Source organism: Puntigrus tetrazona, unplaced genomic scaffold, assembly GCF_018831695.1.
Source record: "Puntigrus tetrazona isolate hp1 unplaced genomic scaffold, ASM1883169v1 S000000416, whole genome shotgun sequence".
In the NCBI taxonomy this organism is placed as follows: Eukaryota; Metazoa; Chordata; class Actinopteri; order Cypriniformes; family Cyprinidae; genus Puntigrus; species Puntigrus tetrazona.
The window spans coordinates 292,501-307,500 of record NW_025048065.1 but is presented as its reverse complement, the minus strand read 5'-3'; the positions used below and the strand labels follow the sequence as shown (position 1 = coordinate 307,500).

At 39.4% G+C, this 15,000-nt stretch overlaps 2 protein-coding genes and 1 long non-coding RNA gene across 6 annotated transcripts in view; 2 read left to right on the top strand and 1 right to left on the bottom strand.

Annotated features, from left to right (window-relative positions):
• Positions 1 to 899, top strand: part of LOC122333914 — a 15,322-nt gene extending 14,423 nt beyond the window's left edge. For all 4 annotated transcript variants that reach the window (XR_006248689.1, XR_006248691.1, XR_006248690.1 and 1 more), the window contains one exon: positions 1 to 899. This exon is cut by the window's left edge and continues 923 nt beyond it. This is a non-coding gene — a long non-coding RNA (uncharacterized LOC122333914).
• Positions 900 to 1,902: 1,003 nt separating this feature from the next.
• On the bottom strand, positions 1,903 to 7,682 carry lrrc32 (leucine rich repeat containing 32). Its single transcript, XM_043231796.1, has 3 exons — positions 7,503 to 7,682; positions 6,520 to 6,610; positions 1,903 to 5,071 (listed from the first exon to the last, which is right to left on the bottom strand). The coding sequence occupies exons 2-3, from the start codon at positions 6,604 to 6,606 to the stop codon at positions 3,158 to 3,160; spliced, it is 2,001 nt and encodes a 666-aa protein (XP_043087731.1). The 5' UTR covers positions 6,607 to 6,610; positions 7,503 to 7,682; the 3' UTR covers positions 1,903 to 3,157.
• Positions 7,683 to 11,814: 4,132 nt separating this feature from the next.
• The window catches only part of klhl35 (kelch-like family member 35), an 8,049-nt gene continuing 4,863 nt past the window's right edge, over positions 11,815 to 15,000 (top strand). Inside the window, exons 1-3 of the mRNA XM_043231773.1 lie at positions 11,815 to 11,884; positions 12,694 to 13,157; positions 13,865 to 14,252. Of these exons, the coding sequence (XP_043087708.1) occupies positions 12,695 to 13,157; positions 13,865 to 14,252 (851 nt within the window). The 5' untranslated portion in view covers positions 11,815 to 11,884; position 12,694. The remainder of the gene's footprint in view (positions 11,885 to 12,693; positions 13,158 to 13,864; positions 14,253 to 15,000) is intronic.

The following is a 15,000-nucleotide window of genomic DNA, read 5'->3' as shown; positions in this document are numbered from 1 at the left end:
AAAAACATCAAGGCGTCGTTACATGAGCAAACACTGGACAGTTATTAGACGGTTTATTAACGTTATTCAGAGCACAGCGCATTGAGTATTATTCATTCTAAATGAATTACCTTTATTGTGAAGTGTTGCCATATTTTGTAATAAAGAGTGACTTTATTAAAACGAGCAAAAATGCAAGCAAGACAGAACAAGACAATGCTTTAAAGTGAGACGATTTCATATAGAAAACGAGAGAAAAACTCTAATAAAGTGTAATAAAGTGATGATATCATCTGAAAGCTGAAATCAGCGGGAAGCAGCCGAACAAACAGCAGCGCGTCGGAGAACTTGGTGTTCCGTGTTTGTGCTGCACACTTCCTGTGAGCTACTTCCTGTTTGGACAGGCCTGATGGGCATTGTGCTGGAGGCGCTCTCTGCCAGCCCACATCATTCCTCAGATCAGCTCATAACTCATAACTTCATCATCAGCGCAGGACCTTCTTCAGGAGCTGCCTGCATCTGCTCGGACTTCTTCTAGAAGAAATATCCACACATTCTTCACTCAAGATGCATTTAATCTACAAGTAAATGGGCATCCACTGTGTTTCTTTTCAGACTTTTGGAAAGAAAACATCCAAAATACACTACACTTTTACTTTTAAAGCACTTCATGTATTTGTGTCGATAGATTTCAATTCAAATACATATTTTTGAACATTTTTCTATTACGCTGTGTTTCAGCGGCACTCAGACACACCGAACTCTACACAGTCTATATCCTGAAGATTTTTACAGAGGTGTTTGTTTATGTATAATTTGCTTGATATTATGTTTTCTATCCGTTCGAAGCAAAAACGAGATTTAATCAAAACTTTCAGTGAAATAAAAGAATTCTGAGACTGACGTCATCCAGCATTTATATTTTTGCACTAGAAATACATGCAAATTATTTGATTAAATAATGACGCGTTATATATATATATATATATATATATATATATATATATATATATATATATATATATATATATATATATATATATATTAATTAAGTATTGGTCTCCTATAGTAGCAATCATTTAAATCATGATAAACACACTTTCATCTTTTTTCTGAAATCATCTTACTGGTCAAGGAAGTGCACCTTGATTTTTATACGAGAAAACTAAATGAGGAAATAATATTTTGCAATATTTAGCTGAAAAGTGGGTGTTAGACGTCAGAATATTTCCTAAAACAATGACTGCATGAATCTTTGACTGGTCTGCTGTTGGAGTGATGTCAGCGGAAAGTCATTTTAGAGATGAACTATTTCCTTTTCAGGTTATCAAGGAAACTACTTTAGAATTGGTGATACTTTATTTAGACAGAAATTGAACTCATAGATTTTGAGTAACTACGTGTCAACTAGCGGCCATTTTGAGGGTCCTCAGTGTCACCAACATAATACTATAGTTTCTGTTAATAAGTTTTAGTAGATTTCATTTTCACATTTTCTGCTGTAGTTTTTTTCTTAAATATATGCATGCATGTTTTTGTATTTATAAATAATAATAAATATACACAATTATTCATTTGACAACACAAAAAATTGAAATTTTGCATTGAAACTGAACGTTTTAGTATAGTATATATATATATATATATATATATATATATATATATATATATATATATATATATATATATATATATATATATACTTAATTTAAAGTAACAAAATGTTATTTTTATTTTATTTTTGTGATTTTTGTTTTTACTAATAACCCTACTCTCAATAGTGATAAGTAAAAACTAAACATAGTCTACTAATACTCTTGTAAGAGTTAAGTTGCCAAGTTAGTTTTTAGTACAGAGTGGTCTATGGAAATAAAGTGTACTTTACGATGAAACCTTGTAGATAAACAGTGAACAGACAGCACATAACAGAGACCTTTTATTTAGGAAAATACTTATATAAATAGATTTACACAGTAGTTCATTATACAACCGTTGTGGTAATAGTTCCTTCATATAGTACTGGTGTGTAGTGGCTTTTCATAGGTGACGTGTGTGTGTGTGTGTGTGTGTGTGTGTGTGTGTGTGTGTGTGACGTCTGTGGGTTCTGTCATGTGTATCTGAAAGCAGAAGGGGGCGTGGCCTGCTGTCATGAGCACGTCAACAGCTCTGAAACAAGCCTCTATTAATATCTGCGGTGATGATAGCGCTTCCTTTTAACAGGGATTTCCTGCCTATCTTTATCCACGCCTGATATAGACTCCAGGGTCAAACCTATTTCAGCTCCGGGCTGGAAATATCTAAAAAAAAGACCCCAAACAAACACCGCAGCCGGTGTGTTCATGTGTGTGTTCGGAGCAAAGCTAAACCTGATCACCAGTCCAGCTCGACTCAGAGACAGAGACCGAATGAATAAATCATCACGGCCAAGGAAACCAAGCTCAACAACAGGAAAGAGACGCTCTGCTGCAGGTGTTCCAGTAAAAACACTTCCTCCGGCTGATGCACAACACACACATGCGTGACCCTGGAGCACAAAACCAGTCATAAGGGTCTATGCACTGAAATTGAGATTCATGCAGCATCTGAATGTTTTTCCACTGATGTCTGGTTTGTTAGGATTGGATAATATTTGTCTGAATCTAAAATCTGAGGGAGCAAATAAATCTAAGTTCTCCAAATTAAGTTCTTCACAATGCATATTACTAATAAAAAAATATGCTTTGATATAATTCTGGTTTCTACATTATCTTCATGGAACATGATCTACTGAATGGGATTTCGGCAAACCTGTGCAATGTATGCCTGGTTTTGTGCTATCCTGAAAAACACTCCTGCAATCACGTCTCGCTCTACGACCCTCATCTTTCCACGCTACGCATGTGCATTTCGCTCTCATATTCACAGTCACCATCGATAAAGTGCGTGCATCAGAAAGTGTAGTGTAGAAGATTAGCACAAAACCTTGGGTCGTTTGTGCCGTCTGGCTGGTTTACCCTCACCAGAATATTCTGTGAATGTTGCATGCAGTTCTGTTTAAAAAGCAAATGTCACAAGTAATGTGAATGCAAAGGACGGTGACACGGAGCTTGTTCCAGATCCACCCACGCATCACACACCGAAACCCCGGCATCATACACAGTCAGCTGAGAGCGCTTCGGTTTCTTTTCCTTCTTTTGGCTCAAGCCTTGATGCCTCGTTTGAAGCCGTGCGTTTGGGAGTGACAGAGTTTCAAGGTGACCACGGACACCAGCGTCAGTCCGAGCGCCAGCGCCACGATCACGCTGATCCACAGCACCTTCCCATCCAGCGACTCACAGTCCTCAGCTCGCAGGGCGCTCACGCTGATCTCCACGCTCTCCGAGTCTCTGGTGAACCAGCAGGTCACAGCCGAGATGTCCGGCACGCTCAGTCTGTCCTGCTGGAGCAGAGTCAGGAGGTACGGGTTTCCGCAGCAGCTCAAGGGGTTTGAGCCCACGTATAGAGTCCGGAGAGATTTCTGCAGAGCCAGCACCGCGTCAGAGGCGAGTGTCACCAAACTGTTATTCTGCAGGTTCAAGGACTCCACAGAGCAATCTCCGCTCCACAGAGAGACCCCCGTGAGTCGGTTCACAGACAGATCCAAGGACTTGAGCTTATGGAAGGAGGTGAAGTCGACAGTTAGGGTTCGGAGCTGGTTTCCTCTCAGAGAAAGATGGGCGAGGGTGGGCTCCAAACCTGAGAGAGAGTACGGGCCCAAGCCCACGTCGGCATTCAGGGAAAGATCCAGAATAAGCAGCGGGCTTCCGTCGAACGCTCCCGGCGGAACCGACTCGAGACTGTTCTCCGAGAGGTACAGATAGCTCAGGGTCGAGATAGAGGACAGTCGGATGCAGTCGTGCGTTTGATTCTTGAGAGAAGGGCAGATGCGAAACAGGTTCTGTTGAAGGTGAAGACTTCGTATGCTGGGGAGCCTCAAGAAAATCCCGGAGTCTAGCGTGCTCAGAGCGTTTCCTTGAAGGTGCAAGACTTCCAAAGCAGCTAGCGTGTTTTGCCCGAAGGACAAGTTCTGCAGATTGTTGTAGCTGATGTCCAGGGTCTTCAGCGAGTTCAGACTAGCCTCTGAATCCACGCTGAAGCTCTCTAAACAGTTATTGCTGATGTTTAGGCTCTCCAGAGAAGCCATGCTGCTGAAGAACGATGATGGAATGGCTTTGAGCTGGTTGTGGCTCAAGTCCAAGTAGAGCAAACTGGGGAGATCCTGGTGCCCCTGATTGGCGCAAAGGCAGAGGGGTTTGTCGTCGTCTGTGAATAGATATCCGCTGGCCTTTAGGTTCTCCAGCTCTTCTAGAGGACCGGAGCAGTTCACGCTTCTCAAGAGGTTTCTGGAGAGGTCCAGGTACATGAGCTTGTTCTTCTGGGGAAGCACGGGGAAGTAGAGGATCTTGTTTTCCCTCAGGTCCAAATACAGAAGCTCGAACTCCAGCTCCGAATCCACGGTCTGGAAACTGGTCAAGCTGTTTTTGCTCAAGTTCAGAGTTCTGAGCCGAACGAGGTTGAAGTCCGTAATGCACGAAATGGAGTTCACCGAAAGATCGAGTTCTGAGAGGCCTGTGAGGGATTCGAAAGCACCTTCTTCGATTTCTATGATGACGTTATTGTGCAGGTCGATGCTCGTTAGAGCCTGAGAGCCGTTGAATGTGTGTCTGCTTATTTTAGTAATGCTGTTCCCGTCTAAAGAGAGCTGTGTGAGGGCCGGGGCGTCGCTCAGGAAGTAATCGCTCATGTCCGTGAACAGACCGTTTCCGGATAAATCCAGACGCCGGACTGATTTGAGTGGCCCGACGGAGGTTTTCAGAGCCGCGTACAGGTCCAGTAAGTTTCTCGACAGGTCCAGCACCTCCAAGCGGCTAGTGTCCTGGAACAGACCTGGCTGGATGAACTGGATCTTGTTGGCCTGGAGGTTCAGGTGATGGACGTTGGAGAGCACTGGAAGCTCGTGGTCTGTGAGGTTCTGCAGGAGGTTTCGAGACAGATCCAAGAGGTGGATGGAGGCCAGCAATCGCTTCGGGACAGTTCTGAGGCTCAGACCACTGCAGTCGACATCCTCGTGGACCTTAAACCAACAAGAATGAGTGCTATTAGCCAACAATATTTACCATTATTCTCTTGTTTCCCAGTATAAATATCTAAACATTCTTAAGATTAATTTACTTGGCAAGTACAATGATTTAAATCTGTGTTCCAAAAAAAATTCTTAGTTTTTGCTTAAAACAAGCAAAAATATCTGCCAGTGGGTAAGAAAAATCATCTTGTTTGAATTAAGTTTTACCCTAGAGGCAATTTTTGGATTTCGAAAAATTTGGATTTTGTTTTTCCTTAGAAAACAAGAATAATTGTCTTAAATCATTTAACTTGTCAGGGAAATAGACCTTGTCAAATATTTTGATCAGTAAGATTTTTAACGTTTATTTTAAAGCAGAAGTCTTTTCTGTTCTCCAAGCGTGCATTTATTTGATCCAAAATACAGCAAAAACACTAACATTTTAAAAGATTTTTATGCTTTAAATTTGGATGTGTGTGTGTATATGTATGTAGAAATATTTTGTAACAGCGTAAATGTCTTTATCATCACTTTTGACCAATTTAAAGCATCCTTGCTAAATAAAATTTCTATTAAATTAAATCACAAAAATAATTTACTATTTAAAATATATTCCAAACACAAAGCAGTTATTTCAAAATGGTAGAAATATTTCAGTTTTTGCTGCCGTCCAGATTAAAAAACAAATGCAGGCTTGGTGAGCAGAAGTTTCATTAAAAAGTGTTCAGAAAGGCCATAGACTTGTGACATCACACAGCTGTTTCCTGGAAGATTTCAACACAATGAACCTCACAGTTTTTAGCGTGACATATGACTTAAAGCAGCTCTCGGTTTACACTATCTGCGCTCCATCTACACTTTATTTATGCTCTCTAGATAACTCCGGGCTTTGGATTTTCCCTCATCTCTGGGGCTGACCCTTTGTTTCCGCCAGGCTTCGGCGAGAGGATGGAGACATAATGGACTGCTGCTGTATTTCATCTTACGCACACTTCCTAGGGCGCTCGTCAGCTGTGTGTCACTGCTGTCCAATCAGACGGATAGAGGAGGTTTCCTGTCCGGAGCACAGTCATCCTGAACTCACTGCCCTTCATCTTATCAGACCCTACGGTTTAGTCTAAGGCTCGTAATCGGAGGATGTTTATGCCTAATATGGTTCTCTAGATGTGGGTCCATTTGGGTCCAATCATCAGTAATTATAATAACTGCTATGTTAGAGATGCACTGAAATTATACATGTTTCTTTTATCCCAAAAATCTGGCTGTAAATATATCAAAATGTAGACCCTCAGATTCCAGGATAGTTGTATCTCAAGACAAATGTTGCCCTCTCATAAAAAACCATACATCAGCGCAGAGATGATTTATTCAGCTGCTTTTGGGCTCCAGGAAAAGAGTTTTTTCCCTACTTTCTAGTCTGGGAGTGTGTTTTCAGTCATGGTCAGACACACAGAACTCACCACTCGGCAGACTGACGGCTCCGCTGGGCGCCTGAAAGACAGGACCGGGTTCACCACGAGCATCAGTATCCAGAGACAGCTTCCCATGATGCTGCAGAGACACAGAACGAGGACGAAAGACATGAGCGTGATGTCACTGCGCAGGCGCTCACGTCACCGCTGCTGTTTTTATCTCGGTGATGTCTGCTGAAGTGGAACATCGACTCTTTCTCGATGTCAACAGATGTGTCACCGATGTCTGGGTCTGGTTTCTGCGTTTGATATTTAACATGAACAGAAACGCCCACACGTGACGAGCGCAGCATGAAAGGTTAATCTCCATTTCCACATTACGTGTCAAATATATATCAGCAGAAATTAACCCTCTGATCTCCAGGCGTTACTCATCATGTGCCAAAATCGAAGGAAGCCGTAAACCACAGACTGCAAGAAATCCTTCTCTCACTTACTATATAAACATTCTCGAGAAATTGCATTTACTTGAAGAGTGATTTAAGATTTAAAATTAAAATGCTAGACATTTTACCAATTCTCATTCATTTGCAGCTGCATGTCTACTAACTCTCAGTGTAGACTAGTAAAGTAAGTTTCTGATAGTATGTTGTGTTAATACTGCTAGTTGACATGTAGTTACTGACTGTTAGTAAAACGTCTGTCGAAATCAAGTGTTACCAAGAAACTGTGTTAAAAAGAGCAAAAACATCCACCAACAAGGTAAGAAAAATCTTAATTCAAAGGTGGAACCAGTGCACTGTATTTTTGATTGTTTTAAGGCAAAACTAACAAAATGTTGATAATTTTTTACAGAAACGAGACTTGATATCTTAAGCCTTTACTCGAACCATAAATGTATCTTGATTCAGGAGCGTTCAGACATTCATACAGAAAACGAGACGAAGCACTCAAAGTGAGAGAGTGATGTGTTGTGATTGTGGTGAAGTGCAGGTGTGTGTGTGTGTGTGTGTGTGTCTCAGGTGTGTCACCTCAGTAGTGTGCTGCTCCGCTGCTCTTCACACTCATGCTGCTCTCCTCCGTCTCGTTTCTCTCAAACACATCCTGTGACAATATCCTGCAAATACTCTTGTTTTTTCCTTCTGCGCTCAAGCCTTGTGTGGGATCGGCCCTCCCTCTCTCTCCTCCCTCCGCTCTCTCTCTGTGTGTGTGTGTGTGTGTGTGTGTCTCTGTCACTCTGTGTGCTTTTCTTTCTTTCTCTTGCTATTTAACTCCCTCCCTCTCTCTCTCTCTCTCTCTCTCTCTCTCTCTCTCTCTCTCTCTCTCTCTCTCTCTCTCTCTCTCTCTCTCTCTCTCTCTCTCTCTCTTTCTCAATGTATTGCTGAAGCAGTGTTTGCATTAAATCTAGAACAGATGTCTTTTTTAATAATAGTATATAAACAAACAAATGCATGAATAAAACGGAACAAATCTGGAATGTATTACTCTGAACAATTTACAATCCTGAGTGTGCTTTGAGGACAGCTGTTTCCAATGAGTGTGAAAGCAGTTTTGATTAAATCTAGAACAGCTGTCTTTTTAATAATGTAATAAACAAACAAATGCATGAATCTCTCTGAACTCTCTCTCGTCTCTCTCTCTCTCTCTCTCTCTCAATCTCTCTCTCTCTCTCTGTCTCTCTCTCTCTCTCTCTCTCTCTGTCTCTCTAATTTCTCTCTCTCTCTGTCTCTTGTTTCTCTCTCTCTCTCTCTCTCTCTCTCTCTCTCTCTCTCTCTCTCTCTCTCTCTCTCTCTCTCTCTCTCTCTCTCTCTCTCTCTCTCTCTCTCTCTCTCTCTCTCTCTCTCTCTCTCTCTCTCTCTCTCTCTCTCTCTCTCTCTCTCTGTCTCTCTCTCTCTCTCTCTCTCTCTCTCTCTCTCTCTCTCTCTCTCTCTCTCTCTCTCTCTCTCTCTCTCTCTCTCTCTCTCTCTCTCTCTCTCTCTCTCTCTCTCTCTCTCTCTCTCTCTCTCTCTCTCTCTCTCTCTCTCTCTCTCTCTCTCTCTCTCTCTCTCTCTCTCTCTCTCTCTCTCTCTCTCTCTCTCTCTCTCTCTCTCTCTCTCTCTCTCTCTCTCTCTCTCTCTCTCTCTCTCTCTCTCTCTCTCTCTCTCTCTCTCTCTCTCTCTCTCTCTCTCTCTCTCTCTCTCTCTCTCTCTCTCTCTCTCTCTCTCTCTCTCTCTCTCTCTCTCTCTCTCTCTCTCTCTCTCTCTCTCTCTCTCTCTCTCTCTCTCTCTCTCTCTCTCTCTCTCTCTCTCTCTCTCTCTCTCTCTCTCTCTCTCTCTCTCTCTCTCTCTCTCTCTCTCTCTCTCTCTCTCTCTAGATTTATACTAGGTTAAATAAGGTATTATATTTCTGTGTGTGTTCCTAAAAATGTTAAACACCGTTCCTTATTAACTTTACCTGCTGTAACGTCTCTCTTATGAAAATGTTATTTCTTGTAGTAAAAATTAAGAAACCTTTTTTTTTTTGCATATTGTTTACCGTTTCCGTCCCCACAGTTTTACTCCAAATACCACGGTAAAACTGTGCTTAGAGTATCAAGATGAATTCGTGGTTACCATGGTTTAAGAATAGTAACCATGTTTTTTTCTTTGTATTTGTAGTAATTTTCGTAAGTGTTGCTTCAATTCAAGTTGAACAAAAGCCTCGCCTCGGTCTGGACGTCTTCAGGGATTCCCGGCTGGAAACACTCTTACTTTTCGCTCGCGCGCTGCTTTTGCTTTTTCTTGTCGTTTCTCGCACGCCTCGCGTCCTGTCGCGTGGAGCAGAGCGTGACGTCATCGCGAGCGTCTGATCAACCGGTGAACAAATCCGTTCCCGCTCTCTATTGGTCATTATAGTGCAGTATTGGTCAGTATTGGTCAGTATAGTTCAGTATTGGTCGTTATAGTTCAGTATTGTTCAGTATAGTGCAGTACTGGTCAATATTGCTCAGAATAGTGCAGTATCGGTCAGTATTTGTCGGTATTGTTCAGTATAGTTCAGTATAGTTCAGTATTGGTCAGTATAGTTCAGTATTGTTCAGTATAGTTCAGTATTGGTCAGTATAGTTCAGTATTGTTCAGTATAGTTCAGTATTGTTCAGTATAATTCAGTATAGTTCAGTATTGGTCAGTATTGGTCAGAATAGTTCAGTATTGGTCAGAATAGTTCAGTATTGTTCAGTATAGTTCAGTATTGTTAAGTATAATTCAGTATAGTTCAGTATTGGTCAGTATTGGTCAGTATAGTTCAGTATAGTTCAGTATAGTTCAGTACTGGTCAGTATTGCTCAGAATAGTTCAGTATTGGTCAGTATTGGTCAGTATAGTTCAGTATTGGTCAGTATAGTTCAGTATTGGTCAGTATAATTCAGAATAGTTCAGTATTGGTCAGTATTGGTCAGTATAGTTCAGTATTGGCCAGTATAATTCAGTATAGTTCAGTATTGGTCAGTATAATTCAGTATAATTCAGTATAGTTCAGTATTGGTCAGTATTGTTCAGTATAGTTCAGTATTGGTCAGTATAATTCAGTATAATTCAGTATAGTTCAGTATTGGTCAGTATAGTTCAGTATTGTTCAGTATAGTTCAGTATTGGTCAGTATAGTTCAGTATTGGTCAGTATAATTCAGTATAGTTCAGTATTGGTCAGTATAGTTCAGTATTGGTCAGTATAATTCAGTATAATTCAGTATAATTCAGTATAGTTCAGTATTGGTCAGTATTGTTCAGTATAGTTCAGTATTGGTCAGTATAATTCAGTATTGTTCAGTATTGGTCAGTATTGTTCAGTATAGTTCAGTATTGGTCAGTATAATTCAGTATTGTTCAGTATAGTTCAGTATTGGTCAGTATAGTTCAGTATTGGTCAGTATAGTTCAGTATAGTTCAGTATTGGTCAGTATAATTCAGTATAATTCAGTATAATTCAGTATAGTTCAGTATTGGTCAGTATTGTTCAGTATAGTTCAGTATTGTTCAGTATTGTTCAGTGTAGTTCAGTATTGGTCAGTATAATTCAGTATTGTTCAGTATTGGTCAGTATTGTTCAGTATAGTTCAGTATTGGTCAGTATAGTTCAGTATTGGTCAATATAATTCAGTATTGTTCAGTATTGGTCAGTATAGTTCAGTATTGGTCAGTATAATTCAGTATAATTCAGTATAATTCAGTATAGTTCAGTATTGGTCAGTATTGTTCAGTATAGTTCAGTATTGGTCAGTATAATTCAGTATTGTTCAGTATTGGTCAGTATAGTTCAGTATTGGTCAGTATAGTTCAGTATTGTTCAGTATTGGTCAGTATAGTTCAGTATTGATGTCTGTGGACGCTCTCTGACTCGGTGGTGTGTGTCTCCATCTAGTGGCTGTTTCATCACATCACTATTCTGCATTTTCTTGTCTGTAGCAAACATTTTTATAGGAAAGGATGAGGAACACAAAAAACACCCTTACAAACACCTCAGTGTGCAGGGACCTGGAGTAACATGAGCTCAGTATAACCATTGTTTTGCCCCTAAAAAATATCATTCAAAATGTATTTGAAATTAATAAAAAGATATTTAAAAAGATATTGGTGTATGAAAGCCGTACATCTGCAATTTGAAAATATAGTTTTATTTCACTTTATTGCAACAAATATTTAACATGTATTTAAAATATTTTGGCCAGAAAAAAACATACAGGTTTTAGAATAATTTGACAGAATTTGCATCTCATTTCTGTAGTAAAATAGTATAAATATATATAAAACAGTTGAACAACACTTTATGAAATGACAAATAATCATAGAGTTTTTTTTCTAAATGGCTTTTAATGATATCAATGTTAAATATGCTTTAATTGTTTTAATAATGCTGTCAAAATATTATTTTAAGCATTAGACTGCAATAATATCCCATCCAGCCTGAACTGATAGTGAAACTAAAGATTTGATCACAATGCTGTTTGCTTTTAGTATTTTATTCCTGCAAAAATTAATTAATAACAAAAGCTGATTTAAATTGATATTTTAATTTTGTTTCCAAAACATGAAATGACTACAAGTTTAAATATTCAACTACACTGCAGTAAAAACCTTTGCTATTGCTTTAATTAAATCAAAAACTCTCAACTGCTTGATAAATAGTTTTATAAACAGACCGGTCTGCTTGTCAAAGTCAATAATAAATTCTCAAAACTCGACAGCAGCTTCCAGAAATCATGTTTTAACGCAGCGGGCTGGTGTATAACCGGTTTACAGTGAAGCACTACTAGTGAACGGGGAGGGGAAGTAGATTTAACGAGAACAGGAAGTGAGCTTCCAAACAGCCTGTGACATCACTGCTTGTTCATGTATTTAAGCTCCTCCCAGAAAGAGCAGCGTCAGACGAGTGAGGCTGCTCTGAACGTCACACAGGTGAGCTCCGGATCCATTACCAAACAATTCTGAGCCGTTTCTTTTCAAAACTGCTTTGCATTTATAAAGATTTATCACATTGATGCAAATACAGTGGAAAGACAGCAAACATTAAATAACTTTTGAATAGGTGATGCATAAAGTGACCAAAGAATGTTGAAGATATTTAAGGGAACATTTGTTTTAATTAACCTTTTGCTTTCAATATCTTTAAATACTGCAGTGTGCAAAAGAAAAACAACAACAACATGTTTTAATGTAATTAAGAGCTCATAAATACTTCACACAGTTATTATACTAAAACTATGATCATAAAAACATTTCGTTTCTTGAAATCTGTGTTGCTTTAGTATCATTGAGTTGCTATATATGTTTTATTATGATTATAAATTATGTTAGTTATGCTTTTGGTTTTCATTTTTGCAGTTGGAGAATCAGTTTGTTGTGCTTTTCTCCAATCAAGTTAAGCTATAAAAATGGCCTTGGAAACTAGCTAAAATAAAACATATTTTTCTATTTGATTTGATTTCAGTTAAGTTTGTGTACTGTGTATATTTATTTTGTGTATATAAATACAAATACATGCATTTATATATTTAAGAAAAATATATAAAAAAAAAATATATATATATATATATATATATATATATATATATATACGCATAATATATATACACGCATATATTATGTAAACAAAAACTTTTATTTTGTATGCAATTAATCGTGATGAATAGTTCGACAGCACAAAAAATTAAATGTAAATATAAAAGGTGATTTATGTTGTCAATAAATGTCACTCTTCCGCCCAGAATGGGTTTCGGCACAAACGGTGAGCTGATGGACGGCAGGTCGAAGGTCAGCTTCTGCTCGGGCTCGTGTCACGCCGAACACATCCTGCAGGTGCTGAACGCGTACCGGCGCAGCGGCACCTTCACCGACGTGGTTCTGCAGGTGGACGGCTGTGAGTTCCCGTGCCATCGAGCCACGCTCTGCGCCAGCAGCGTCTTCTTCCGAACCATGTTCAGCAGCAGCTTCAAGGAGAGCACACAGCCTACGGTCAAGCTGCAGGGCATCTCCGGCTCTGCCATGGACAGCCTGCTGGACTTCATATACGAGGGCCGGCTGAAGCTGGACGAGGAGAACGTGGAGAGCATCTTCCTGGCAGCGTACCAGCTGGACATACCTGTGCTGACCAAGACCTGTGTCCAGTTCCTGCAGGAGCGCGTCTCTCCTTCCAACTGCCTGGGACTCATGGACTTTGCCAGCCTGTACGGTATGAGCTGTCCACTTATCGTATTACAGTATTGCCTTAAAAGTAATGCATTACTTTACTTTTGAGTTACCTTTTAAATCAGGACAGGACTTGTTTGTTTTTAATATAAAAAGTTCTTCTTTTACAAATGTAAAGCTTTTTCACAACAAGATGAATAGCCTCGGTCTGAAGGAAATGTAGTTTCTGGTCTGTTCTGCTGAGGACAGATCAAACTCATCACATGAAGAATATAACGCTGGAGAAGAAAGTGCAACACTATTCAGAAATAACTAAAATTAAATACAAGTAATATGCGCAAGTAATGAAAATTACAAGACCTGTGATTCATTTTTTGGGGTTTGTGACTGAAGGATTTTCTAGACAAAATCAAAATTAAAGTGACTTTTTGCTTAGAACAAGCTAAATAATCTGCCAGTGGGGTAAGGAAAATAGTCTTCTTTCAAACAGAAAACTTGTTTCAAGCGTTTTTTTTTTTTTCAGAAAACAATACAATATTTTTTTCTTGTCTAGAAAATCTATCTAAATTATCTAAATCTTTTTAGATAATTCAGCTGGAAACAAGAAAAAATCTAGACTAGAAAAGCTTTTTTTATGCATTTTTTACAGATTGTAATTCATGTTTTATAGTTTGTGATTAATTTTTACAGTGTATGATCTATCTATACATGCATGATTCATTTATTCAGTGTCTAATCCATGTTTTACAGTGTATGCTCTGCAGCCGCTGCAGGAGCAGTGCCAGACGCTGCTCTACCAGGACTTCCAGGAGGTTCTGCAGCACAAGGAGTTTCTCAGTTTGCCCAAAGCTCGTGTTCTAGAGCTGCTGGCCTGTGAGTGTCTACAGGTGACCGAGGAGGTTCTGGTGACCGCTGCGCTCCGCTGGGTCCATCACCGTCCAGACGAGAGGAAACAGAACCTCAGGGAGCTGTTGGAGCGGCTGCGGTTGCCTCTGCTGGACCTGGCGTTCTTCAGCAGCACTCTGGAGGTGGATGAGTTGGTGCAGGAGTGTGTGGAGCTTCGACCGCTGCTGCAGGAGGCTCGCTTGTACCGGGCCTATGGACGAGAGGTGCAGTCAGAGCGGACAAGACCCCGCCGGTGAGTCTCCAGCACTTCAGCATCACACCCAGCCCAATGCCAGTATAACGCCAGTGTAACGTCAGGGTGATGTCAGTATAACGTCAGTATAATGTCAGGCTTATGTCAGTATAATGCAAGTATAACATCAGTATAACATCAGTATATCGTCAGGGTGATGTCAGTATAACATCGGTATAACATCAGTATAAAATCAGTATAACATTAATATAACATCAGTATAACGTCAGGGTGATGTCAGTATAACATTAGTATAACGTCAGTATAACATCAGTATAACATCAGTATAACATTAGTATAACATTAGTATAACATCAGTATAACATTAGTATAACGTCAGTATAACATCAGTATAACATCAGTATAACATCAGTATAACATTAGTATAACATTAGTATAACATCAGTATAACATTAGTATAACGTCAGGGTGATATCAGTATAACATTAGTATAACATTAGTATAACATCAGTATAACATTAGTATAACATCAGTATAACATCAGTATAATCAGTATAACATTAGTATAACATTAGTATCAGTATAAATTAGTATCAGTATAACATCAGTATAACATTAGTATAACATTAGTATAACATCAGTATAACATTAGTATAACGTCAGGGTGATATCAGTATAACATTAGTATAACATTAGTATAACGTCAGTATAACATCAGTATAACATCAGTATAACATCAGTATAACGTCAGTATAACGTCAGTATAACATCAGTATAACGTCAGGGT